Genomic DNA, 26,687 nt, shown 5'->3' with positions numbered 1-26,687 from the left:
ATGTTACATTTCTCATAGTACTGCTTAAAAAAATGCATTATTTTGTTCATGTCATAAACTCATGGATCTTACAGTGACAAGCCACCCGTGGTCTATTTTCAGTTACAGGCTTGCCTATGCACTGAAAGTGCAAAACCTGGATCTGGAGTTCCCTGAGTAGAGTGAATCAATAGGCTGAAAACTGTGTGTACCGGGTTTTTTTTTCCCCTTTATTGTTTAAACTAATTTTAATTAGGTTCAAGTACACAACCAAATAGGGTTTGCACCCTCACCCCATCAGTTTTACAACCAACCGAAGAACTGGAGTCTGAACCGCAGTTCTTGGGGTTTTTTTCCAAGCCAGAATCTTTCTTCAGGTATTTCTTGTGACCCCAGTCATTTCAGATTAAGAACGCTAGTAATTTCTGAAATTGTGTGGTGAGTAAAGTAAACAAAAATAATCTATTTCTTTCTTCTGTGATTCTGAGACCCTCCTATAATATTAGGAATAACTATTGCCTGAAAAATGTTAGTATCACAACATTTTAATATTTTAAATAAAAATTATTTACCAGGCATGGATAGTTGTGAGTGTGTGAGAGCACTGATTAACCTGTATTGGTGGAAGAAATATACAGTAGAATCTGATGCTTCTCTTGTATATGCAGATCATCCCCTTGTGAATTTGCAGAAAGCAAACATTTAGGTACTATATAGACTGATGTTTGTCTGCATTAATCTTTATCACTTGAATTTCATTCAAACTAGACATCTTTGAAAGTTCTTTACTGAAAAATAAACCTAGATGGAACTTACACATTTGTATTTCTTCTACTGAAATAGTTTTTATGCATTCATACTTTAAATATTTTAATAAAGCTCTGGCTTTATGTATCTAATAATAGTGTGGTAGGAATTTTAGGTTAAAGATACAAGCAAGTCAGATTTTGTGGGATGTGTTATATGTTTTTTAGAACATCTAGTGTAGTAAGAGGAGGACATAAAGAAATTCTTGGGTTCATAATGCCTTTCATTTAATGGCAGTGAAATCAGAGGATAATAATAGACAAACCCACATAATTTGTATAAAATAATTAATGTGCCTGATTATCTTGCCAGTTCTGCTCTCCTTTGACACTTTAATCTCAATTCAGTTTCAGTTCAGTAAAATTGTTGTCTAAAAGTATTTAATTTTGACATCTAAAGTATTAACACTTAAGGTAATAGTTTTGAGTATAAAATAAGTACTTTCTTCACAAAAGTGGGTAACAATTTACATTCCTAAAAAAAATAAATTACATTTATATTTTAAATAACACTTTATATTTGTGTAATAAATCACTGTAAGCTAATTATTTCCTGCTTTTTAATCAGTAGGAATTTAATAAGATGCAGAATGGAGACACTTGTGTATGTGCATTGTATAACTTGAGGAATGCTAAATATAATAGAACTTGAAGTCATTATTAAAATGTTTTACTATAACCCTGTATTACTCAATAATTCAAGTTGCAGAGTGAGATATATCTCTTGCTATGTGAGAAATACAATAGAATAAAAGCAAAATTTTGACAATTGTTGTGCTGCAAATGCTTAATATAATTTAAAGTGTAATGAAAATGTTGAACAATATTTTTGGTTGACACCAGTGTTTTGTAGAAGGTGATAATGACAGACAGATCCTATTTTCTTTAAAAGAATTGAGTTTTTCCATCTGGCCAAGTCAAGGGCAACATTTCTTAGAGATATAGGATCAAATTCAGTATTGGCTTTCAAAAAGCCTTATCCTTGTAAACTGGTTGAAGGCTACAAGTGGAGGCTTAAAATTAGACCCTGATCTTGTAAGATCATGACCATCTTCAGATACTTGCAGTTTCTTCTGAGATTGCTGTTCTTCGGTTTTCTGGCTTTCCAGAGACTGTGCTTGTGCTTCAGTTTAATCACAGTAAATAGCAGTCTTATCTCTTCTCTATGTAGATGGTAAAAGGCTGTGTGGTTATAGGAGTTGCTTAGCTTTTGGAAATATTGTCATTCAGCCAGTCCTCTGCTGGATGGTCATCCCTCCATGACATCCATTGAATTCTATTCATGAAACTTTACTATCTTAGAGTTAAACGTTACCACTTGATTATTAAAAGCCTACTAAGACATTTTGAAATTGAAATGAGCTACTTAACTTATATGACTCGCTTATCTCCTGCAAAAATCATTACTTGGAAAACTATATAATAGTAAAGAAAATATTAAAATTAAACCACATACAGGGACTGAAAAGCCTATAATGTTCTAACTTAGGATGTGGGCTACACAATGTACTTTGTTTTTTTTTAAAGGAAGCACTTTTCAGTGACTAGAAATTGAAAAATAGTGTTTGTTGGCCAAAAAATAAATGTATGTGTTGGCATAATGAGAGCTGATTAAAAGTGCACCAGTACCTTCTGCTAGGAAGAAAGTCAGTAAGTTTTTCAGGTGTAGCTGCCTGGGTATAACTGGAGTGTTCTTCCCAGATAATACCATGACCAGTGAGAGCTAGGCCAGGCTGACGTGTCTATGAAAGTTTTGCGAGGACTATGCTGAATAAGTTTTCTTTACAGATGGCTCATAGGTGAAACTGAATGCACCATCAATGTTCCTTGGTAATTCTAATGTGTCATTTGTTTGTTTTACTTAAGGAATCAGCTGGAGGGGACATTCAGTCTCTTTTAACGCCACAAAGTATTAATGGGACAGATGGCGAGACAGTGATGCCGGAAGTGAAACAGAACTCAGAACCAAGGGCTGAACCAACCCAGAACGCATTGCCATTTACCCATAGGTACAGATTCCATTCCCACATTCTCATTAAATGATACTTATCTCCTTCCTCATTAAAGGGACCTTTTCTCATGTCATGGCTTCCACCTAGCAAAGTTAAGGATTAAATTATTTGCATTATAATCTTTGTTTTCACAAAAAAAACCAAACCAAAACAAACATGAGGAAATCTCTTTGAATAACATTTTGGGGAACACTATTTTATAGTTTAATCCGCTGAATGCAAGCCCTTGAACACTGGTTAGTGCAGGTGTCCCTTTAACAGGAAGTATTATTTCAATGTTTGAGATCTTAGTAAAGTTATTTGCTTCTTAGAATATTCAAATTTAAATATTTTTGCACACATTTTCTTTAAATGAATGATAGGATTGGATGTCAGTCTTTCATCAATGAGTTGTTGGAAGAAAAGGGACTCTTACAACACTTATGGATTATAAAATTTAAAGCAGCCTTTAATTAAACAGTTCGCTCACAGTTGAAAACATTTTTCAACTTTTTGAAACATGAGAGAAGTATAATTCTGCTTTGAACTGAATTTTAATTCATTGCACTAGGAATACTGTACTCTTCTTTAAGAAAACTTTGTCTTTTAGTAATACAAATAATTAGTTAGGATGGATATATCTCACCTGTCAGAAATGACTGTACATGGGACACTCAATAAAACTCATTATGTACTGAGATCATGGAGAGTAACTTAAATATTTAATAAACTTAGAGCAAAGTTAGAAATACTAGATTTATTTTTTTAAACATGGTCTGAATCAGTTTAAATAGAGTTTAAGAGCTCTTGATCAAAGGTTAGGGAACACTAGGATGTCAGATATGTTATGCAGATAATTCAGAATGAGCAGAGATGGAATTGGAATTGTTCAAGACTTCTCTTTTCTTGTAAAAGAATAATACTATTAAACATTTACATTTTCAAATGAGAAAAACCAAACACTTTTTTAGCTGAGTGATTGTGTTTATTTTTACACTTCAGTTCTCAAGAGTTCTTCTATTGCATGTTTTACAAGAAATGGTGCTTTGTAAGAAAGCTCTGCGCATGTTGAAGTAGTATTACATGTTGCATATCAGTGTTCTGTGACGAGTTAATTTAAACTTACTGTTTTTGTGTTGGAATTCTCTATCAATATCTTTGTGAAAAGGAGCTGTGATAAAGTCCACACAGGAGTACTGGTGTTTGTTGGTTGTTTTTTTTTTTTTTTTTAATGTGACCTTCCCTCTCAGTTTCCATATGTAAATACATTTTCTGGTATGACAATATAGTAACTATGCTCTGCTATACATTGACCATGACTGAAGTCATTTTTTGAAACTAGCCAGTTGTAATTTTTGATGGTGTAGAAGTTAAAAAAATTTTATATGCTTTGCATTTTTTATATTTACTGCATGTATGCAGTGTGGTTGCCTGGTTTCAGTTTATTGTCCTGTTAAGTACCACTAGCTAGAATTGGTCTTCCAACAATAACTCCACATTTCAAAGGTCACTTCTCATGATGATTCTTATGAGAATCATTTATCATGCTGTGCTGGTTTCAGCTGGTGTAGAGTTAATTTTCTTCACAGTGGTTAGTATGGGGCTATGTTTTGCATTTGTGCTGAAGACAGGGTTGATAACATAGAGATGTTTTTGTTATTGCTGAGAAGGGCTTGCACAGAGCCAAGGTCCTTTCTGTTTTTCATACTGCCACACTGGCGAGGAAGTTGGGAGTGCATGGGAGGTTGGGAGGAGACACAGCTGGGACAGGTGACCCAAACTGACCAAAGGGATTTTGCAGACCATATGACATCATACTCAGTATATAAAGTGAAGAGGAGAAAGGGGATGGGGAAGACATTTGGAGTGATGACATTTGTGTTCCCAAGTAACCATTATGCATGATGGGGCCCTGCTCTCCTGGAAATTGCTGAACACCTGCCTGCCCATAGGAAGCAGTGAATTAATGCCTTGGTTTTCTTTGCTTCTGTGCGTGGCTTTTGCTTTCCCTACTAAACTGTCTTGATCTCAACCCATGAGTTTTCCAGCTTTTACCTTTTCAATTCTCTCCCCAATCCCCCTGGTGGGGGAGTGGGCGAGTGGTTGCATGGGCCTTGATTGCTGGCTGGGGTTAAACCTGTCTTGGTTTGAGACAATTTGGAGCGGCAGAGACCTCAGACAGAAGTCCTCTCCCTTGGCTTCAGTACCTCTGGTTTCTCCAATACAGGGAGAGAGACCAAATATGCCCAGATGTAAGTGAAAAAAAAACCTCTTTACCAAGAAGAATGCTAACAACAGTACTGATAAAACTGGGTTAAAGCAACCAATGAGGAGAAACTTCCCAAGCCCTGCCCATCAGACCAAATTGAGATGGCAGCTGACCTCCCTCACATGGAAAAAACCCACCCATGGCCACGTGGTTCACCTCCCCCACACCTGGAAAACCTGGCAGGAACAGTTGGAGAGTCAGCACTGGAATGAGGTTGCGTTGCTGGTACAGGCAGTTAGAGCAGAGCTGCAGACCCCCCAGGCTGCTAGAAGGACCCACAAGACACCCATTGGATCCAGCAATTTTGATGTTCATTCATTGAAGTGGTTGTAATCCTGTCAAGGTGGTGGTGAAAGCCCCCAGGTAAGGAAAGTCCTGTGTGCTAAGGGAAGAAAATCCAGTGTTAAGTGAAGTCTGAGTGGGGTCTTTTATTGGGTTTAGGGTAGGTGGGAATACCCTTAAGTACCTCCCCTGGGGCAGGGAGTTCTACACTGGATGATGTAATACTGGACCATGGGACATTTCAGGAGTCTTTGACACCTTCTAAGATGTTACAGCTGCCTGTTATGTCAGCACAGGTGGATCCATTATGGCTCATCAGAAGAGATGAATATCTTCAGTCTATGTGTGAATTGTCCTGATGCTCCCCTGGAGGGGAGTTATCACAGCTGAGTCATTTGTGTAAGGACAAAGAAACAACACTCAGCTTGTAGCCTGAGGTGGTTGGTGTGCATGCCCTCAGGACCTGGGTGGTTACTTTGCCTCACCTTGCACCTGGATTGTCTGAGTCATCAGCATTCCAGTCTTTCACATTTGTGGATACATTCTTCTCCCCTGAATAATAATACCACCCTTATCTTATCTCAATTTCCCATCACAGTCCAAATTGGTCAGCATATTTGGGGCTATTACCAAAGAAAATGCATATTTGTTCAAACTCTTTGAAATAAATTGAATTTTGGATTAGATAAGGGTTTTATTAGAAATAAAGACTCATATGGGTTAGTTTTGGGGTTTTTTAATACTGAAAAGCTCAAGTGAGGACATTTATATATCATTATTTAACCCAGACAGAAAATGCTTTCAGGTGCTTTCTGACAATTTTTTTCAATAGAAAGAAAAGAATCCTTTTGTGTGTGTGTGTGTGTCAAGGAACACTGTCTCAATCAGAAGGAAACTACCATATAAAGAAATGTATATTCCAAAAGATTCCAGTTATTTCCCAGCACCATTCTGTTTTTCAAAATGAGGACAGAATTTAATTTGGAAATCAGCTGCTTTGATTGGATATAATTGTTAGCTGTAATGAAAGCTCTCTAAAATGGCACTATGTAACACATGCATGAAAGAGATGGAAAGTGAACCCTCCAGGATTGTGCTAGTGCTGGTTAAGTGGGCATGTTTTTAGAGACCATTCATAATATTAAATTGTCAAGAAGGTAGATATACTTAGTTGCTTGTGCTGGCTGGAAGGGTGCTCTCTGTAGAAAGCCTGCCCCTGATTAAAAAAAAAAAAAAAAGCCAAGCCAAAAAGCCAAACCCCTAAAATTTTTCACCCTGATCATTGGAAACTCCTTGGGCTTTTCATGTGTCAGGGATACAGAAAGGGATTGTGCTCTCCTTGTTCCCTGTCATTTTGATACTGCTGTGTGTTGATGACACTCCATGTGTTAAATTGCTGCACTGAACTGGCTGCCTTGGTAACTCCTGCCTATTGCTGAGTCTCTTCTGTGCCCTATGTTTCAGCAAAAATAAAGTTTAACTGGTGCTTCTGTGTGAGAAGAATAATGCTGGAAGGGCATTTGTTGTCTTGTGGATGGTAATGCTTTTAATATATATTTGCCCTTACTTTTGGATCTGTTTATCAATAACTATGTACTTTTCAAAAGAAAGGATCATAGAATCATAGAATCACTAAGGTTGAAAAAGACCTCTAAGATCATTGAGTCCAACCATTAAACTAGCACCACCATGTTCAGCACAAAACCGTATCTCCAAGTGCCACACCCACATGCCTTTTGAACACTTCCATGGATGGTGATTTCACCACTTCCCTGGGCAGCCTGTTGCAATACCTGACCACCCTTTCAGTGAAGAATTTTTTCCTAATATCTAAAAACAGCATAATACAGTTCAAACTGTAACATTTTCATAAGATATCTCTAGTAATGGAAGGAGAGGTGAAGAAGACTCATATTTGCTATTAGGAGAATGGTCAAGGTGCACATGTTGCTTATCTTCTTAAAATGAAGCAACTTTGCAATTAACAGAACTAATTTTAATGGCTGGGAGAATGGATGAGAACCAAAACTAAAAATAGCCCAACACTTGAGAAAGTAATATCACCACCTTCCATGTGCATCTAAGGAAGTTATAGTTTGGAGCATGAGAATTGTCTACTTCCTGCTGTTTGTTTAGCAAGAACTCCAAGGGGTGATTCAGACAATGTGAACTGGGTGCTTGAAATTAGATTATATAAATACCATACTTAGGGAAAAGTGAGCACTCTTGTACACCTGTATTGGGTTTCTGTTGCCAGGTTTTGATAGTGGGAGGGCTATAGGGGTGGCTTCTGTTAGAAACTGCTAGAAGCTTCCCCCCCATGTCCTGCAGAGCCAATGCCAGCTAGCTCCAGGATGGACCTGCCACTGGCCAAGGCCAAGCCAATCAGGAGTGATAGTAATGCCTCTGTGATAACATGCTTAAGAAGGGAAAAAAAGTTGTTGGGCAGATGTAAATTGCAGCCAGAGAAGAGCAGAGTGAGAACATGTGAACAACAATGTAGACACCAAGGTCAGTGGAGAAGGAGGGAGAGGAGGTACTCCTGGCACCAGAGCTGAGGTTCCCCTGCAGCCTGTGGTGCAGACCGTAGTGGAGTAGGTTGTCCTCCTGCAGCCCATCGAGGTCCATGGGGGTGCAAAGATCCACCTGCAGCCCATGGCAGAGCCCACTCCAGAGCAAATGGATGCCCAAAGGAGGCTGTGACCTCAGGGGAGGCCCATGCTGGAGCAGGGTTCTGGCAGGGACCTGCAGCTTGTGGACAGGACCCCACATTGGAGCAGGTTTCCTTGGTAGGACTTGTGACCCTGTGGGGGACCCACACTGCATCAGCTTGTTCATGCACCCCATGGAGAAGTGACCCACATTGCAGCAGTTTTGTGAAGAACTGTTGCCTGTGGGATGGACTGATGCCAGAGAGGTTCGTGAAGGACTGTCTCCCGTGGGAGGGACCCCATGGGAAGTAGGGGAAGGACTCCTCTCTCTGAGCAGTGGCATAAACGACAACTGACCATTCCCTGTCTCCCTGCACCGCTGTGGGGGAGGAGGTAGAACTTTGAAAGAAGGAGGGGTGGGAGGAAGGTGTTTTTAAGATTATTTTACTTCTCACTCTTTTGCTCTGATCCTGTTACTAATAAATTTAATTACTATCCCCCCTTTGAGTCTGTTTTGCCTTTGATGGTGATCAATAAGTGACCTGTCCCAGCTCTTATCTCAATTCATGAATCCTTCATTGTATTTTCTCTCCTCTATTCAGTTGCAAAGGGAAGGGAGAGAGTGGCTTTAGCAGGTTCCTGGTGTCCAGCCAGGGTCAACCCACTACGCTTGCTTAAGGAAGGAACTTTAAATTTTCTAAAACAATATATCCATTGTGTTCAACCAATCCAAAATATGGATGACATTAAAAGACTTTGTTAATACCTCAGCATCTGTAAACATTGCCTCTATAAATTGGGATACGTGGTATGTCACATTAAATCAGATTCTGTGGGGCATGTTCATTTGTGAATTTTGTTAGGCATTTTCAATAATAGTTTTCTCAAATGTGTTATGCCATTTAGGAGTCTACTCCTACGACACAGTGACTTTTTATTGTCATCTTTAGGCATTGGTGGAGGACCTTTTCTCTTTATTCTAGATTTTCCTAGTACTTAAGTTGAATAATTTACTTTTTATTTTATGCATTTTGATACCAGGTATGTATTCTTGTTTTAATTTGTGAGCAGTGTCTGTGAGGTTTCTTTTATGGGATGATTTGTACATATATTATTTAGAATATTTGCTGTTTTGTTAGTTCTAAACTCAAATATGCAATCTTTTAATGAGAATTCAAATGATAGTTATAGGAGATCATATGTAGACAGTTGATACCTCATGTTTTCTTCATACATACTTCCATTTTTCATTGTCCTTGACATTGCTGAGAGTCATCATAGGAAACCTTTCAACCGGTAAGTAAGGATAAGCTGCAAACTGAACTTACCCCAAACACCATGAAGGAGTCCAAGGTGTTGTCTTTACTACACTAGAAATCTCTCAGTAAATTTTGCTGAAGTTAAGTCAGCATTTCCAACTGTTACAGGAACCTTTTGCACTTGTGTCTTTTGAAACATTTTTTCAAAACTGAAAACTGTCATTAGGATCAACAAGAACAGACACCAAAGAAATGCTACGGGTCTCAATGCACTGTTCTCCACAAAAAAGCACAGTGAAAATTTTTGAGACGAAATAACCACTTTGTGGAATTGCTTTTTATTTTAAAGTAATTTGTGGAAATACTTATTATTTTGAAGGTACAAATGTCATACCTTGTTTGGATTGGAAACCTCAGCGTATATTTTCAACTGCCCATTTAAGGAAATATTCTCTACAGAAACAGAAAGGCAATAACATCTGAAGGTACCAGGAAAAAACCCACATAGCTGTTCATCCCCCGGACCTCTAGTGAATTTTCTAACAGGCATGACCCTTGAAAAGAGAAGACTTTTGTGAAAAACAAGGGCAGAGGGGATGTTTTGCATGGCAAATATGAACATATTTTTCACAAAGTCTGATTGCTCAAATTTTGCTGTCCCATCTTGGTTGGTTAGGGAAGTTGATGCCTGAAAGCATATCACAACCAAGATAATGTGAACCATTCTTGCTTATACTTTCCATTTAGGATTAATTCTTGATGAGGGGCTTTCTTCAGAGTTTGTAATTTTGACTACTTGTAACAAGACTTTCCTATGGCAGCCTGCTCTGCAGGTAAGAGTATTACGCAATTTGCACCCATCTGCACACAAGTACTTTGCCTCTCCAAAAATGGACCTCTTCAAATTATGCCCCAGAAAACCAGTCAAAAACATAATCATAGAATATTAAAAGCTTCTTGTAGTCTAGACTTGGGTTTCAGGGTACATATTCCCATCCACATAGGAATTATTAAAAAGTGTACACAATTTTAGAGAAAGAAAATTTAAGAGAATTGAAGATTTGTGGCCTTCTGATCACTTTAAAGTATGCTGTAAAACAATATGCATCAGTATCTTATTTTGATTCTTATGTATTATAATGTCCTAAGAGCAGCTGGGACCAGTTCATCACTGTGTGGGTGTAACCCAAACTGTGTATTCTACACCCTCTATGTCATTTCCCAGGAACTGTTAACAATAGACCATTTGCAGCAGCTGCCCAGAGCACAACTGACCCCTCAGGCTGTAAGCTGGGTGTTAAGAAGCCTGTGAGATAGGAGGATGTTCCTGTCCTCACACCCACAACTCACAGTCACCCACTGTGGAACTCCCCACCCTGGGGGAGGTACTGGGCATTCCTACCTGAACCTGAGTGTATATAATCTTGGAGTCTTGGGACTTCCGGTACCACTCGTGGGATCCAGAGGAGGACCAGAACCTCGATCGGACTGCAACCACCACTCTCAACCGGATTGTGACCACCACTCTTGACCAGACTGTGACTATCACTCGCATCAACAGGTTTTTCCTCTCCTTTTACTTTTGGACTCAGGGGGACCACGTGGGGCTCAGCACAGGGGCCAACACACACTATTCTGTTCGTGCCCCAGGGTACCGGGTTATACATCTGTGTTTTTGTGGGTTAAAACCAATTGTTCGTCTGTATAATTGTATTTATTGTATGATTTTTATTAAATTGTAATTCTGACTTATAATCTCTTTTGAGTTGGGTTCATTTCTCCTGCTGGTTTACCTTTAAAACAACACATTTACTCATCTCAAGATTCGCTTATTGTCAACTTTGGATGATTTTGTAAAATCAATATATAGAACATGAATGAACTTGTGTAACTTACTGTAGTCATGGCAAAATGCCTCTGTCATATTCCTTAGAAGTACAAGCAATTGAAGTGTTACTGAACAATTTTGAGTTCAACGTCCACAAGCTAAAGAACAGCTTAAAAAAAACAACTCAGAAAACAAGTGAAAATAGGTAAGCTTTACAAATAAATCTAGTTAAGGTAGTAATTCCTTTGGATAATGTTGTGGCCTGGGTTCTCTGTGGGAGAACTAAGTTCTACCACATTCACGTGACACTGGGGCCAAAAAATTATGCCTGAGGGCCTTCCATAGTGGCCTGATACATTTCTTCCTAGATAGGCACTCAAGATGGGTTTGATGAAGTGCCATCTGAGGATACTTACTTCTCTTAGCTTTTACACATCTAAACCTGGGGAAGATGGATTTCATTTACTAAGTTCTCTTTACTGGGTCCATCCTTAAATTGTAATTCCTGCTAACATTATGATCTAGAGTTGTGCTTCCTGTTTTCTATAGAGGCAACACAGTGTCACATTCCTGCGCATTGTTGTCACTCTGCCGTGGCTCCCTGGTGGGCTATTTCATTCACTTGGCCCACTCTCCAGTTGATGGTTCCTATCCAGATAACCTAAGCCCCCAGAAGACTAGAGTAAAAGCTCATTGATCAAGTAAAAGTCAAAAGTTGCTTATTTGTAACCCATTTCAGAATGTGCCTAAATGCACAGTGTTTAGACTCCACCTGCAGAAGTTGTGTTATTGAAAACAATTGTGTCATTGTGTCGTGTTGATTCTTTTCTGTTGCACTGTGGTAGGCAGACCCCTTGCAGTGGAAGTTCAATAGCATTCACCTGCTTCCTGCAGATATAGGTAAAGGTTAGGGGCAGGCACACATAAACACAGAAGTGGAATCTTTTGTCTGTCAAAAATATTAATATATTTGCTTTATGTGGCCAGGTTTTGGTAGCGAGGTGGGGGATACAGATGTCACTTCCATGAGAAGCTGCGAGAAGCTTCCCCCATGTCTGATAGAGCCAATGCCAGCCGGCTCCAGGATGGCCAAGGCTGAGACAATCAGGAATGATAGTGATAACATATTTTAAGAAGGAAAAAAAAGTTATTGCACAGATGTAAATTTCAGCCAGAGAAGAGCAGAGTGAGAACATGTGAACAACTCTGCAGACACCAAGGTCAGTGGAGAAGGAGGGAGAGGAGGTACTCCAGGCACCAGAGCTGAGGTTCCCCTGCAGCCCATGATGAAGACCATGGTGGAGCAGGCTGTCCCCCTGCAGCCCATGAATGTCCATGGGGGTGCAGAGATCCATCTGTAGTCCATGGAGGAGCCCCATGCTGGAGCAAATGGATGCCCAAAGGAGGCTGTGACCTCAGGGGAGACCCTTTCTGGAACGGGGTCCTTGCAGGGACCTGCTGGCCTGTGGAGACAGGACCCCACACTGGAGCAGGTTTTCCTGGTAGGACCTGTGGGGGACCCACGCTGGAGCAGCCTGTGCCTGAAGGACTGTACCCTGTGGAAAAGTGACCCAGATTGCATCAGTTTGAAGAACTGTAGCCTGTGGGAAGGGTTCACGTTGGAGCCCTGTTGTGAAGGACTGTCTCCTGTGGGAGGGACCCCATGCTGGAGTAGATGAAGGACTCCTCTCTCTGAGCAGCATCAGAAACAACCTGTGATGAACTAAATGGGGAATACAGTTAAATAGACATCAACATCTCTTGTAATTTTCCAACAGCTTTATGCTTTAGGGAAGCTTTCAGTTTCTTAAATTTCACAGCTTTTGAGTTCCTTTAATATCCCTGTAGATGTCACTGACTGTAGTGTAAGCAGAACAAAGTTTGTGTTTGATCATATAGCAGGGTGTTCTGCTGAGATGAATTCAAATTGCTGAATAGCACTTTGGTGAGATGTGGACAAGTGACAACTCATAAGCAGAATCAAAGTATTTCACAGTTGTACCAAACAGCCATTAAGTTTTATCAGTAATCAAGTAGAATATAAGAGGTGTTTTGGGGTTTTTTTATCAGGTCTTAAGCTATTTGACAAGTGAAGGAAGCTGGAGCTGGATGAAAGTGCTGAAATAAAATGTCTGGGATTTGTTTTCTCAAGTACACCATAATGAAACATTACTAGTGGTCCACTCATTATAGATTGTAGGGTTGTTACCTTTGCAGATTTTATTCTCTGGCACTGTGGTATAATGATGTTCTGTCTTCCTGTCAAGAAATCAAAAAAGGTTCCATTTTGAAACACTCCAGAGATTTTAGTATTCTTGTTTAATTCTACTTTAGCACTTGCCGAATCATTTGTGCTGGACTTAACATTCAGTACAGTGGGAGGCTCAGGAAAGTTGGACTTTAAACCTCTTCCCTTCATGCTGTTTACCCTACCCTGGCACAGGACGCTAAAAGCTCTGCATCTCTGGAGAACCAACGGCACCCCCTGTTGACTGTGGTTGGAATTGCACCAAAGGATACAAACTGAACTGTTTACTTTTTTTCTTTGCTTGTTTGTTGGTTTGTTTTGAAGGGCATTATTTGTGGGTATAGGAGTATTGTTTGGTTGTTTTACTTGGGGTTTTTTGTGTTTCTGCCAATACACATATATCTTTAAATAAAGGGCTGTTATTTTTCCTTTTTCCACAATTTTTTCCCCTCAATTGGAACCTCTTAATTTTGGATTTACAATTGCTTAGAGGGAGGAGTTTGGGTCTTCCTCATAACTCATCCTCAGCAAAACACGTGTGTCTCATTTAAATTGAGACACATTCCCCCCCCCCAAGAAATGACACTGGCAAACTGGTAAAAACAGATGAGGAGAAGGCTGAGGTACTCAACTTTTTTGCCTCAGTCTTCATCAGCAACATCTCTTCCCACACCTCTTGAGTGGATAAACAGCAGGATGGCTACTGGGGGAGCAAAGTCTCTCCCACTGTAAGAGAATATCAGGTTCATGACCACCTGAGGAACCTGAATGTACATAAGTCTATGGGACCCAATGAGATACATCCCAGAGTCCTGAGGGAATTGGCTGATGTAGTTCTCAAGATACTCTCCATGATATTTGAAACGTTGTACCTACCTGCAAAAGGGGTAGAAAGGAGGACCCTGGGAACTACTGACCTGTTAGCCTCACCTCTGTGCCCTGGAAGATCATGGAACAGATCCTCCTAGAAGCTATACTAAGGCACATGGAAGACAGGAAGGTGATTCAAGACAACCATCACAACTTCACTAGGGGCAAGTCCTGCCTGATCAACCTAGTAACCTTCTATGATGGAGTGACTCCATCAGTGGGCAAGGGAAGGGCTACAGATGTCATCTATCCGGACTTCTGTAATGACTTTGACACAGTCCCTCACAACATCCATCTCTCTAAACCGGAGAGATACGCATTCAATGGAGGAACTGTGTCTCGTTTTGAAACAATTTGAGGGGGTGGAGAGCTTGGACAGAAGTCTCCTCCCTCAGATTCAATACCTCTGGTTTCTCCAATACAGAGAGAGAGACCAAATACACCTGTATGTAAGTGAAAAAATAACTCTTTACCAAGAAGAAATGCTAATAACAATACTGGTAAAACTGGGTTAAACCAACCAATGAGGAGAAACTTCCCAAGCCCAACCCCCAGACCAAATTGAGATGGTGGATGGCCTCCCCCACCCAGAAAAAACGTGGCCACAGGACAGGGACAAGATGGCCACCCTTCCATGTGGTTCACCTCCCCCATGCTTGGAAAACCTGGCAATAACAGTTGGAGAGTCAACACTGGCAGGAAATAGTGGATAACTGGGATTCAATACTGGCAGACACTTGCGTGGCCCCGGAGTGAGGCTGCAGTGCTGGTAGAGGCAGTCAGAGCAGGGCTGCAGACCACCCAGGAGATTGGAAGGACCTGCAAGACATCCATTGGATCCAGCACTGAGACATGGTTGTTGCAATTTCAATGTTCATTGGTCAAAGTGGTAGTTGCAGTCCTGTCAAAGTTGTGGTCACAGTCCAGATCTGTTGAGGTTATGGTAAAAACTCCAGGTGATGAGGGAAGCCCTGAAACTCAGAGTTATATATGCTCAGGTTCAGGTGGGAATGCCTCTGGTACTTCTCCTGTGGTGGGGAGTTTTGCACTGGATGATGTAATACTGTGAGTCACAGGATACTTCGAGGGTCTGACACCTTCTAAGACAGTACAGCTGAGTCCATCATGGCCCATGGCTTATCAACAAGAGATCATAGAATCACAGAATCAACTGGGCTGGAAAGGACCTCGGTGATTATCGAGTCCAACCCTTGATCCACTACCACTGCGGTTACAAGACCATGGCACTAAGTGCCACATCCAGTCTCATCTTAAAAACCTCCAGGGATGGAAAATCCAACACTTCCCTGGGCAGCCCATTCCAACACCTGATTACCCTCTCTATAAAGAATTTTTTCCTAATATCTAACCTAAACCTTCTCTGGCAGAGCTTGAGACCATGCCTTCTTGTCTTACTGATAGCTGCCTGGGAAAAGAGACCAACCCCCACCTGGCTACAACCTCCTTTCAGGTAGTTGTAGAGAGTGATGAGGTCGCCCCTGAGCCTCCTCTTCTCCAGTCTAAACAATCCCAGCTCCCTCAACCTCTCCTCATAGCAATTGTGTTCAAGTCCCTTCACCAGCCTGTTTACTCTTCTCTGGACCTGCTCCAGCACCTCAACTGAGGGGCCCAGAGCTGGACACAGAACTCCAGGTATGGCCTCACCAGCGCTGAGTACAGGGGAAGAATCACTTCCCTGGTCCTGCTTGTCGCACTGTTCCTGATCCAGGCCAGGATGCCATTGGCCTTCTTGGCCACCTGGGCACAGTACTGGCTCATGTTTAGCTTCCTGTCAATCAGCACCCCCAGATCCCTTTCTGCTTGTCTGGTCTCCAACCACTCTGTGCTCAGTCTGTAGTGCTGCGTGGGATTGTTGTGGCCAAAGTGCGGGACCCTGCACTTGGCCTTGTTGAACTTCATCCCGCTGGAATCAATCCAACTCTCCAGCCTATCCAGGTCTCTCTGCAGAGACCTCCTGCCTTCCAGATGATCGACACTCCCTCCCAACTTGGTGTCATCTGCAAATTTGCTAATGGTGGGCTGAATCCCCTCATCTAAATCAATAAAGATACTAAACAGAACTGGACCCAACACAGATCCCTGGGGGACACCACTAGTGACCGGCAGCCAACTGGATGCAGCACTGTTTACCACCACTCTCTGGGCCTGGTCCTTCAGCCAGTTCCTAACCCAGCAGAGAGTGCACCTGTCCAAGTCATAGGCTGCCAGCTTTTTCAAGAGAATGCTGTGGGAGATGGTGTCAAAGGCTTTGATGGAGTCCAGGTAGACTACATCCACAGCCTTCCCCTCATCCACTCGACTGGTCACCTGATCATAAAAGATCAGGTTGGTCAGACAGGACCTGCCCCTCCTAAACCCGTACTGGCTAGCTCTGATCCCTTGTCTATCCTGTAGGTGCCGTGTGATTGCACCTAGGATGATCTACTCCATAACCTTGCCAGGCACTGAGGTCAGGCTGATGGGTCTGTGGTTTCCCGGGTCCTCCTTGCAGCCCTTTTTGTGGATCGGTGTGACATTCGCCAACTTCCAATCATCTGGAACCTCCCCAGTGAGCTAGGACTGTTGGTAAATGATGGAGAGTCGCTTGGCGAGCTCTTCCGCCAGCTCCCTCATCACCCTTGGGTGGATCCCATCTGGTCCCATAGACTTGTGAGGATCCAAGTGGCTCAGCAGGTCACTGTTTCCTCATGGATTACAAGGGGGCTATTCAGCTTCTTATCTCTGTCTACAAGCTCCAGAAGCCATTTGTCCTCAGGACAACCTGTCTTACCGTTGAAGGCGTTAAATACCTCAGCCTTTTCCTTACCTTGGATAAGTATGTTCCCCCCCATGTCCAATAAGGAATGGAAATTTTCCTTGTCCCTCCTTTTGCTATTGATGTATCTGTAGAAAGCCTTTTTGTTATCCTCAACAGAAGTGGCAAGATTGAGTTCAAATTGTGCATTTGTCTCTCTAATTTTCTTTCTACAAGACCTAATTACATTCCTAAACTCTTCCTGAGTAGCTAGCCCTTTTTCCATAATTGATAAGCTCTCTTTTTTCCCCGAATTTCCTTCAAAATCTCCCTGTTCAGCCAGAGCGGTCGTATTTGACCTTTCAGCATGCTGGGACAACCTGCTCCTGTGCGTTCAAGACTTCCTTCTTTGAAGCATGTCCATCCCTCCTGGACCCCTTTGTTTTCAAGGGTTTTTCCAAGGGTTTTAGCGATGGAAATAATAATGCAAAGTTTACTGATCAATATGCATTACTTTCCCATATACACCAAACTTTGATACAGGATATGAGCCTACTGTAGCTTGCAAACAGATGGCTCAGGCACCAAAACTTGCATATATCTTTGGGTGAACAGGCCATAACTCTGTATCTGTATCTGTATTTGTACCTATGCATTTGTGAATGTGTATATAGTTTAGAATAATGCATGTATGTATGGAGTTCAGAAAGTTTAATTTGATAGTGTGGTGGCATGGGAAGGGAAAAATTAGGGGTGGATAATGTCATGGTTTTGCTTGTTCTTGGAAACTAAGCAGGAATTTTCCCTTCTCCTTGCCCACTGTGTGAAAGGGATGTTGAATGGGCAGGTTGGCTGTGGCTTGGGCAATGGACTAACAGAAAAGAAGTGACTAGCAGAGTCACATTCCAAGTCGATGGGACTCAAGAGTCTGTGGGGAGGGGATGAGGAGGTCTCTTTAGTTTTTTTTTCTTCTCCTGGGAAACAGCAGGGACTTTGTTGTTGCCTGAGCTGGGACAAGGCCTGGGTGGCAGGAGCTCCGAGGTGGCTTTGTTCTCAGCCTGGCTGCCTGGCAGGTTTTGTTGTTTTTCTTTTCCCTCTCCTGGTCCCGGTTTGCCTGCACCTTTTTCTACCCAGCCTGGAACCTACTTGGATTTTCATCGGAGAGGAACTTTCAGGAAGGAGGTCACCTTCTTCCCCTCCTCCATTTTCGTGTTTTTTTTTTTTCAGTGGTTCTTGTGCACATCAAAAGAGAGGGGAAGACATGCCACATGGTCCAACCACAGACAGAGTGAGTTCCTTTTGGGAAGAACTTGTTTTTTTCTTACCGTCCTTTTCCCTTTTCCCGGTGAGGGGGAGGGAAGACCTCCATTTACGGCTTCTCAAGCCCACCAGGGAGGTCCCCCACGAGGTGACCAGCAGTGATCCAACAGCACCCCCTGCTGGCTGGCACAGAACACTGCAGGTTCTGCATCTCCAGTGATCCAACATCTCCCCTTGCTGACTGTGGTTAGAATTGCACCAAAGGGTGCAAACTGAACTGTTTACTTTTTTTGTTTGTTTGCTTTGAAGGAGATTATTTTTGGGTATGGGATTATTGTTTGGTTTTTTTATTTGTGTTCTTTCGTTGTTTTGCCAATACACATATATCTTTTCATAAAGGGCTGTTATTTTTCCTTTTTCCACAATTGGAACCTCTTAATTTTGGATTTACAATTGCTTAGAGGGAGGAGTTTGGGTCTTCCTCATAACTCATCCTCAACAAAAGACCTGTGTCTCATTAAATTGAGACATTTTTGGCACCCAAGTGGTGGGACCCGAGAGAGGGAAAGTGGAAAAGGAATAACTACTCTTGTGTGATTTATATGTGTTTTTGAACCTGTAGGCACCATGATGTTTGGGGTCGTTGCTTTCCTCTGGCATATAACCATGCCAAGATATCTGTCCCACCTGTCGATGTATTTCAGCTCAGATATTAAGACCCTCATTGCAATAAGTACCTTGGAGTTTTTGCATTGGGTTTATGACATGGCAAACTCAGTACCTGTGATTTTCATCCAGGATATGTCCTCAAGGATAAACTACTGCTCTAGCCTACGCTGTCTCCTCTGGGGGTTTAAGGATAATGGCACCCATCCCTATGGAGAAACACAGGGGGGTATATTTGCCCAACCCTTCATACATTTTCCCTTTGGATCCAATACAATGGCCTCTGGGAAGTTTAAATCCTCCTTAGATGTCAGAGACTTTTTACTTTTTGGGCTTTGCGTGCAATTTTGTGCCATGATGGTATATTTATTATACGAAATTAGGGTCAGGAATTATTGAGAACAGGTCCAGAAGCCTACCCCAGGGGTGGAAAACCTCAAATGGCATGGGTTAGGGGAGGATATGGGTAAATTCCTAGAAAGTTGTTCAGCTCCTACAACGTGGAAACTCACTCTCAAGCAACTCCTAAACCCGACAAAGATAATGAAAGCCGTGAGGGAGAGAGGTCGTGATAGACCCATGGAGAGGCAACTGGCAGCTGCATGTGGGGTTTTGGCCATTGCCTACAGGAAGCTGCTCAGTATGGTACAGCACTTCCAGGAAACAGGAAAAGACGGGAACAAGATGCCTGATACCAGGGTGACTCCAGATAAGGACAATTCCAAGGGACAGAAGAAGTCAATCGAAGTTGCCCCTATCCAAAAGAGGAAATATAAGACCAGTTGATGATGATGGGGAGGCAGGACCCTCACAGGCAGCTAGTCCAGAGCCAGAAATCATCACTGAGTCCTTATCGTATAACAACCTCCGGAGCTTACAGGCAGACGTTATCCGTCACCCGAATGAGCCCATACTGGCCTGGATGATCCGAGTTTAGGACTCCACGGGTGATGTCATAAACCTTGACGGTGGAGAAGCAAGGTTCTTGAGTATTGCCCAGGATGTGGGTATCGAGGAGGCATTTGTGAGAGAATCAAAACCCCTGTCTCTCTGGACACGGCTGTTAGATGGCGTGAGGGAGAGGTTCATTTACAGAGATTCCTTGCAGGCAGACCATTATGCAAAGGGCTGGAAAACCATGGAGGAGGGTATCCTACGCCTGAGGGAAATGGCACTGTTGGAGGTACTGTTTGGAAGGGATGGGCAACCCACCAACGATCCTAACAAAGTTACCATGTACACCACAGATGTGGTGGAGCTTCACACGTATGGGACCGTCCGCACACGCCAGTTACCTGACATCATTGCAGACTGGGGAGAAGCGAGAACCAGTGGTGTCTATAACAAATAAACTTTGGTTGTATGACAGTATGATCCAAGGACCACTACAAACCCGCATTTCCTCTGTAAAGACATTGATTAATGACCTCAAGACACTAACTACAGAGATGAAAGATAAACAGGAGAAACTGAAAGAGAGGATTGAAGGAAAGAGTTTGCATATGGCACCAGTGAGAACCAGACACCCCCCAGCTAGAGAGAGTGGACAGACCTCACGAACTGAGTTGTGGCATTTCCTATCTCACCATGGAGAAGACATGGGACAGTGGGACAGGAGACCTACCCATGCCCTGGCAACCCGAGTACAAGAGTTGAAAGAGAGGAAAAAAGGAAAGTCCATGAAAGTGAGTGCAGTGCCAGTATCCCGTGGGCAGGGATCTGACCTGCTAGAAGGTACCTCTCCATGGTATTCACAGAAGGAAAACTGTGATGAGAAGGACAAAGACCAGAATTAGAGGGGCCCTGCCTATTGCCAGGTAGAGGCACGGGACAACCGTGTCTATTGGACGGTGTGGATCCGATGGCCTGGCACATCAGACCCACAAGAATACAAGGCTTTGGTTGACACTGGCACTCAATGCATGTTAATGCCCTCAGGACATGTGGGACCAGAGACTATTTCCATTTCTGGGATGACAGGAGGGTCTCAAGAGTTGACCGTGTTGGAAGTTGAAGTGAGTTTGACTGGGAAGGACTGGCAGAAACACCCCATTGTGACTGGCCCAGACACCTCATATATCCTGGGCATTGACTACCTTAGAAATGGGTATTTCAAAGACCCCAAGGGACATAGATGGGTTTTCGGAATAGCTGCTGTCCAGACAGAGGTGGCTAAGCAGTTGAATTCACTACCTGGCCTCTCGGAGAACCCTTCTACTGTGGGACTGTTGAAGGTTGAGGAACAACGAGTGCCAATTGCCACTACAATAGTGCATCGTCGGCAGTACCGAACCAACCGAGACTCTATGATCCCCATCCATAAGATGATCCGTGAGCTGGAGGACCAAGGAGTGATCAGCAAGATCCACTCACTTTTCAACAGCCCTATCTGGTCTGTGTGTGAGGCTGACGGAGAATGGAGATCGACTGTGGACTATCGTGGCCTGAATGAAGCCACCCCGCCGCTGAGTGCCGCTATTCCAGACATGTTGGAGCTCCAGTACGAGCTGGAATCCAAGGCAGCGAGGTGGTACTCCACTATTGACACTGCAAATGCGTTCTTCTCCATCTCCTTGGCATCAGAGTGCAGTTTGCTTTCACGTGGAGGGGTGTGCAGTACACCTGGAACCGACTGCCCCAGGGGTGGAAACACAGTCCCACCATCTGCCACGGACTGATCCAGGCTACACTAGAGAAGGGTGAGGCCCCAGAACACCTGCAGTACATTGATGACATCATCATATGGGGGGACACAGCAGAAGAGGTTTTCGAGAAAGGAAGGAAGATCATCCAGATTCTCCTGGGAGATGGGTTTGCCATCAAAAAGAGTAAGGTCAAGGGACCTGCCTGAGAGATCCAGTTCCTGGGAGTAAAGTGGCAAGATGGACATCGTCAGATCCCGACTGAAGTCATCGATAAAATCACAGCAATGGCCCCACTGACTAGCAAGAAGGAAACACAAGCTTTTCTGGGTGCCATAGATTTCTGGAGGATGCCCATCCCTGAGTACAACCAAATCATAAACCCTCTCTGTCTGGTAACCCACAAGAAGAATGATTTCCAGTGGGGCCCTGAACAGCAGCAAGCATTTGAACAGATTAAGTAGGAGATTGCCCATGCTGTAACCCTTGGGCCAGTCAGGACAGGACCAGATGTGAAGAATGTACTCTATTTTGCAACCCGGGATAATGAAACTATTACAATATTGTCTGCCTTGACTTCAGCAAAGCTTTCCACACTGTCTCTCACAACACTCTCATAGGCAAACTCAGTAAGTGTGGACTGGATGAGTGGACGGTGGGATGGATTGAGAACTGTTTGAATGGTAGATGCCAGAGGGTCATAATCAGTGTCACAGGGTTTAATTGGAGGTCTGTCACTAGTGGCGTCCCCCAGGGTTCTATACTGGGACCAGTACTGTTTAACTTGTTCATCAATGACTTGGATGAGGGGCTAGAGTGCCTTCTCAGCAAGTTCCCTGATGGCACAAAGCTGGGAGAAGTGGCTGATACCCCAGAGTGCTGTGCAGCCCTTCAGAAAAACCTCAACAGGCTGGAGAGATGGGCAGAGAAGAATTGTCTGAAATTCAACAAGGGCAAGTGCAGGGTCCTGCACCTGGGGAGGAATAACCCCATGCACCAGCACAGGCTGGAGGTTGACCTGCTGGAAAGCACCTCTGCAGAGAAGGATCTGGGGGTCCTGACAGACAAGTTGACTATGAGCCAGCAGTGTGCCCTTGCGGTCAAGAAGGCCAATGGTATCTTTGGGTGCATTAGCAAGACCATTGCCAGTAGGTCAAGGAAGGTGATCCTGCCCCTCTGGCAGGCCCTGGTGAGGCTGCAGCTGCGTCCAGTTCTGGGTTCCTTAGTATATGGAGAGACATGGAGCTCCTGGACCAGGTCCAGCAGAGGGCTACAAAGTTGATTAAGGGACTGGAACATCTCACATATGAGGAAAGGCGGAGGGAACTGGGTCTGTTTAGCCTGGAGAAGAGATGACTGAAGGGGATCTCCTCAATGCCTATAAGTATCTGAACGGAGGGTGCCAAGAGATGGAGCCAGGCTCTTCTTGGTGGTGCCAAGCAAGAGGACAAGAGGCAATGCACAGAAACTGATGCATGAGAAGTTCCACCTGAATATGAGGAAGAACTTCTTTACTGTGTGAGTGACCAAGCACTGGAACAGATTGCGCAGAGAGGGTGTGGAGTCTCCGTCACTGGAAATATTCAAGAACCATCTGGACACAATCCTGTGTAATGTGCTCTAGGATAACCTTGCTTGAACAGGGAGGTTGGATGACTGTGGTCCCTTCCAACCTGACCCATTCTGTGATTCTGTGATTCTGTGATATGTTTATTCTTTTTTCTATATGCTTTATTAAGTGTCTCTGTAAATTTCTGTCACAGTTTAAATGGGACAAGGGTCTTTTGCTGAGGATGAATTAGGAGGAAAAGACCCAAACTTCTTTTTCTAAGCAATTATAAATCCGAAATTAAGAGGCTCCGATTGAAGGAAAACAAATTATGGAAAAGTGTCACTGCGAGAGGGTACGGAGAAACTACACGCAGACCAATATGATCAAGAGGCAGAATCCCGTTTATTATGCGTTACAGTTTCCATTATATACTTTTCTTACACATACATGTTCTTACACGATTGGTTGGAAATAGTTAAACACACTTTTCAGCACTTAGTACTTGCTATCCTGTGATTGGCTCATACGTAGTTGTCCAGGCACATCTTCTTGCCTTTTCTCCCTGCACTTTCTCTCTGCCCTTTTTCTCCGCCTGTTTCTCTTTGCTGCTATCTCACAGTTAGCATTCTTGCAGGCTGACATCAGTGCCAGTACTTTTCCTGAGGTAAAGTCCTTGGTTGATTCAGGCTTAAGGCCCACTAACAGCTTGTCCACAGCCTGCTCTTTAGACAGGTATCCCACAGAAAAGGGAAAACAAAAAAAAATAACAGCCCTTTATTAAAAGGTATGTGTGTATTAACAGGAACACGAAAAAACTAAGTAAAACAACCAAGCAATACTCCTATACCCACCAATAATCCCCTTCAAGAACAAAACTGATAAACCGGCAAAAGGAAAATTTAAAATAGTTCAATTTTTAGCACCCTTTGGTGCAGTTCCAGCCACAGTCAGCAGGGGGCGCCATCGGGTCACTGGACATGCAAAATTTGTAACGTCCTGTACCATTCACCAGGTGGCACTGTTGGATCACTGGAGGGGCAGAACTTGTAATGTCCAGTGCCCGTCACCAGGCGGCGCTGTGAGATCCTTGGCTGCCGCCAGGTGTGTGTGTGGGGTGAAAAAGGGGAGGGAAAAAAACAACAACAATAAAACAGAAAGTTCTCCCAATGGAAGAAAACTCACAAACTTCAGCTGATTAGGGTCTGTTGTAAGCAGGGCCTGCAGCCAGCCACAGCTGAGCCGAGAGCAGCAGCAAAAACTCCCCTCCGACAGGAAAGAGACAAAGAAACTCGGCAGTGTCTCCAGCCCGCAGCAGGCTCCCCTCAGGGCAGAGAGACTGAGCTCCCCCCCAGCCTCCACCCTCTTCCAGTCCCACACCCCAGTAGCCCCCCCCCAACTCCTCCCCCTTTGTTGCTAGGAGACTAATCTCTCGGCCATTAGTGACCAGGCCTTTTGTTCACCTGATGGCTCATCCACAGAGCACACACGCAGGGGGGAAGGGAAAGAAAAATTCCTTACTGAAATCAGAACTATGACAATTTCCTATCCCACATTTCCAGCCCCAGCAGCAGTGGTCTGTGGGAGGAACATGATGAATGTGTGAGCAATTTATATTGTGTGAGGTACTTTTATAGACTTTTATAAACTTTCATATAGTTTTATAAGCACTATAAGTTATAGGTGTCAAGATGGCCGCGGGTGTCTTTGCTAGAACAAAAGGAAATCTGTGCCAAGAAGAAGGTGGAGTTTGATAAAGTAAATAATTGCCTTGTTACCTGTTAATAACCAATTATAAAGGTATTTGTAATGCATGTTTACATCTGGACAGTGACCTGTAACCAATTATGTGCTTCTTGTCACGAGACCTTGTATACAGATGCTATAAAAACCCTGAGCTATCCTAATAAATCGGACATATTTTAGATCTCATAGATCGTGTATGTATGTCTGAGCCTCCCCGTCAACAAGTGGCGCCCGAACAGGGACACTGGGACCGCTGCCTCCTGAAGATTAGCCAGGAAGGTCTTAAAAGCGAAATTCGCTGCCCCTCTGAAGTTTAGCCAGAGACGGTGTTAAAAGCAGCAGTGTGAAATCGGGACTTCGGGTTCGCTGTTCGGTCAGGACGTGGAAGCGAACTGGACGAAGGAGGGAGAAGCTGGCTGGAATTCCGGTGACGTTACCCCAGCGTCTGGAATTGAAAAATCCGCGCGGTAAGCAGTTTGTGGGAATCTCGCCCTGATCAGGCGAGTAGCCAGAAAAGGAGAAGCAAGATGGGGACCGTCCTCTCAGGAGAGGAGGCGGCGGTGGAAAAGCTTCTTCAAACTATCCTTTATAAAAAGGACTTTTATTATGAATGTGCCACCCTTAGAGGGTTGTTGGAATGGTCCAGGGCTAAGGACCTTATCCCCGGTGTTTCTGTTGCCTTTGAAGTGTCTATTTGGGACTCTCTAGAACAGAAACTGTGGGAAGAGACCTCAGGAGGGTCTAAAGAAGTTAAAAAGTTTCCAGGCGTCTGGCGCTTGTTGGTAGACGCGCTGGAAGAAGCGGGAGCGGAGCGGCGAGTGTCTCTGTCCGCGCGCGCAGCTTTAGATGGCGAGAGCGGGGCGGAAGCGAAAGTTTCCGAGAGTAAAACTTCTGCGGATCAGCTGGTATTCGGCGCTACGACCGCGCCCGTGCCAATGGCGGCGAGAAAGCGGCTTGGCTTGGTTCCAGCTGCGGTGGGGGGGGGAAAAACCGGGGAGAGCAAGGCTGGAGCGGAGCCAGGGACTTCAACCGTCACTGCGCCTGCGCTGCCTGCAGCTCTCCCCCTCCTCGCTGCCCCTGCGTTGTCAGTGGCAACAGCATCTGGCAGCGCGCCTGCGTCTGCAGCCGAGCCTGCGCAGTCAGTCATCGCAGCGGGACCTTCTGCGCCTGCGCCCGCAGCACTACCAGCAGTAACCATCGCGCATGCGTCAGGCACGGAGCCGGCCGTTACGTCATCGACAGCGGCAACTACGAGTGAATTGCCTGTGACTAACGTCGCTTATGCGCTGGCAGTCGCATCTCCGCCGAAATGTCATCTCTCTCAAAGCGGGAAGAACGTGAATCAGCTCCTTTTCGGAACACCGGGACAGCCCCCGGGACCGAGGGTGCGGAGCACAGAAACGCAGAGAGCAGCGGGAGCGGCTCCGGCGCCCTGGGGGGTTATCTCCCCCGCGCCACAGTGGCCGTACACCGGCAGCAACAACGGCGTCAACAGTACAAGCTGCGACCCTACTCCTGTTTGCTGAAAACAACAACAGCAGCAAAGTCGCGAACTACACAGTGTTTTGACTCAAACACCTCAAACCCTGCAGCCCAGCCCCTCGAGGCGGCTGGAAGGGTGGTTGAATAGGAAAAAGCAGCTTTTGTGGCTGCTCCAGTGGGGCATTAGTGGCCCTTAGCATCAGGAAAAGGGAAGAGTCATATAGCAAAAAGAAGTCAGTTTGTTAATTTAAGTGTAAAATCGTTTTGCTCACTGGAATGTGGAAAACACAGTACCTTTGAAAAATGAGTTTTTTCTAAATTATTTAAATTGATATTTTAAGCCTTGCAGTTTATAGGTTACTAATCCTGTTGTTTTGGGTTTTTTTTTTCTTTCTTCAGTGAGA

General features: G+C 43.9%; 1 protein-coding gene across 1 annotated transcript in view; it reads left to right on the top strand.

Annotated features, from left to right (window-relative positions):
• The window catches only part of LOC126642863 (homer protein homolog 1-like), a gene marked incomplete at its 3' end in the record, with an annotated part of 59,035 nt that overhangs the window by 22,157 nt on the left and 10,191 nt on the right, over window positions 1–26,687 (top strand). The window contains exon 4 of the mRNA XM_050320864.1: window positions 2,652–2,794. Coding sequence (XP_050176821.1) covers window positions 2,652–2,794 — 143 coding nt within the window. The remainder of the gene's footprint in view (window positions 1–2,651; window positions 2,795–26,687) is intronic.

The sequence above is a fragment of the Myiozetetes cayanensis genome, unplaced genomic scaffold, assembly GCF_022539395.1.
Source record: "Myiozetetes cayanensis isolate MyiCay16 unplaced genomic scaffold, myiCay2020 scf259, whole genome shotgun sequence".
Taxonomy (NCBI): Eukaryota; Metazoa; Chordata; class Aves; order Passeriformes; family Tyrannidae; genus Myiozetetes; species Myiozetetes cayanensis.
This window is presented reverse-complemented; position numbering and strand designations above follow the sequence as displayed.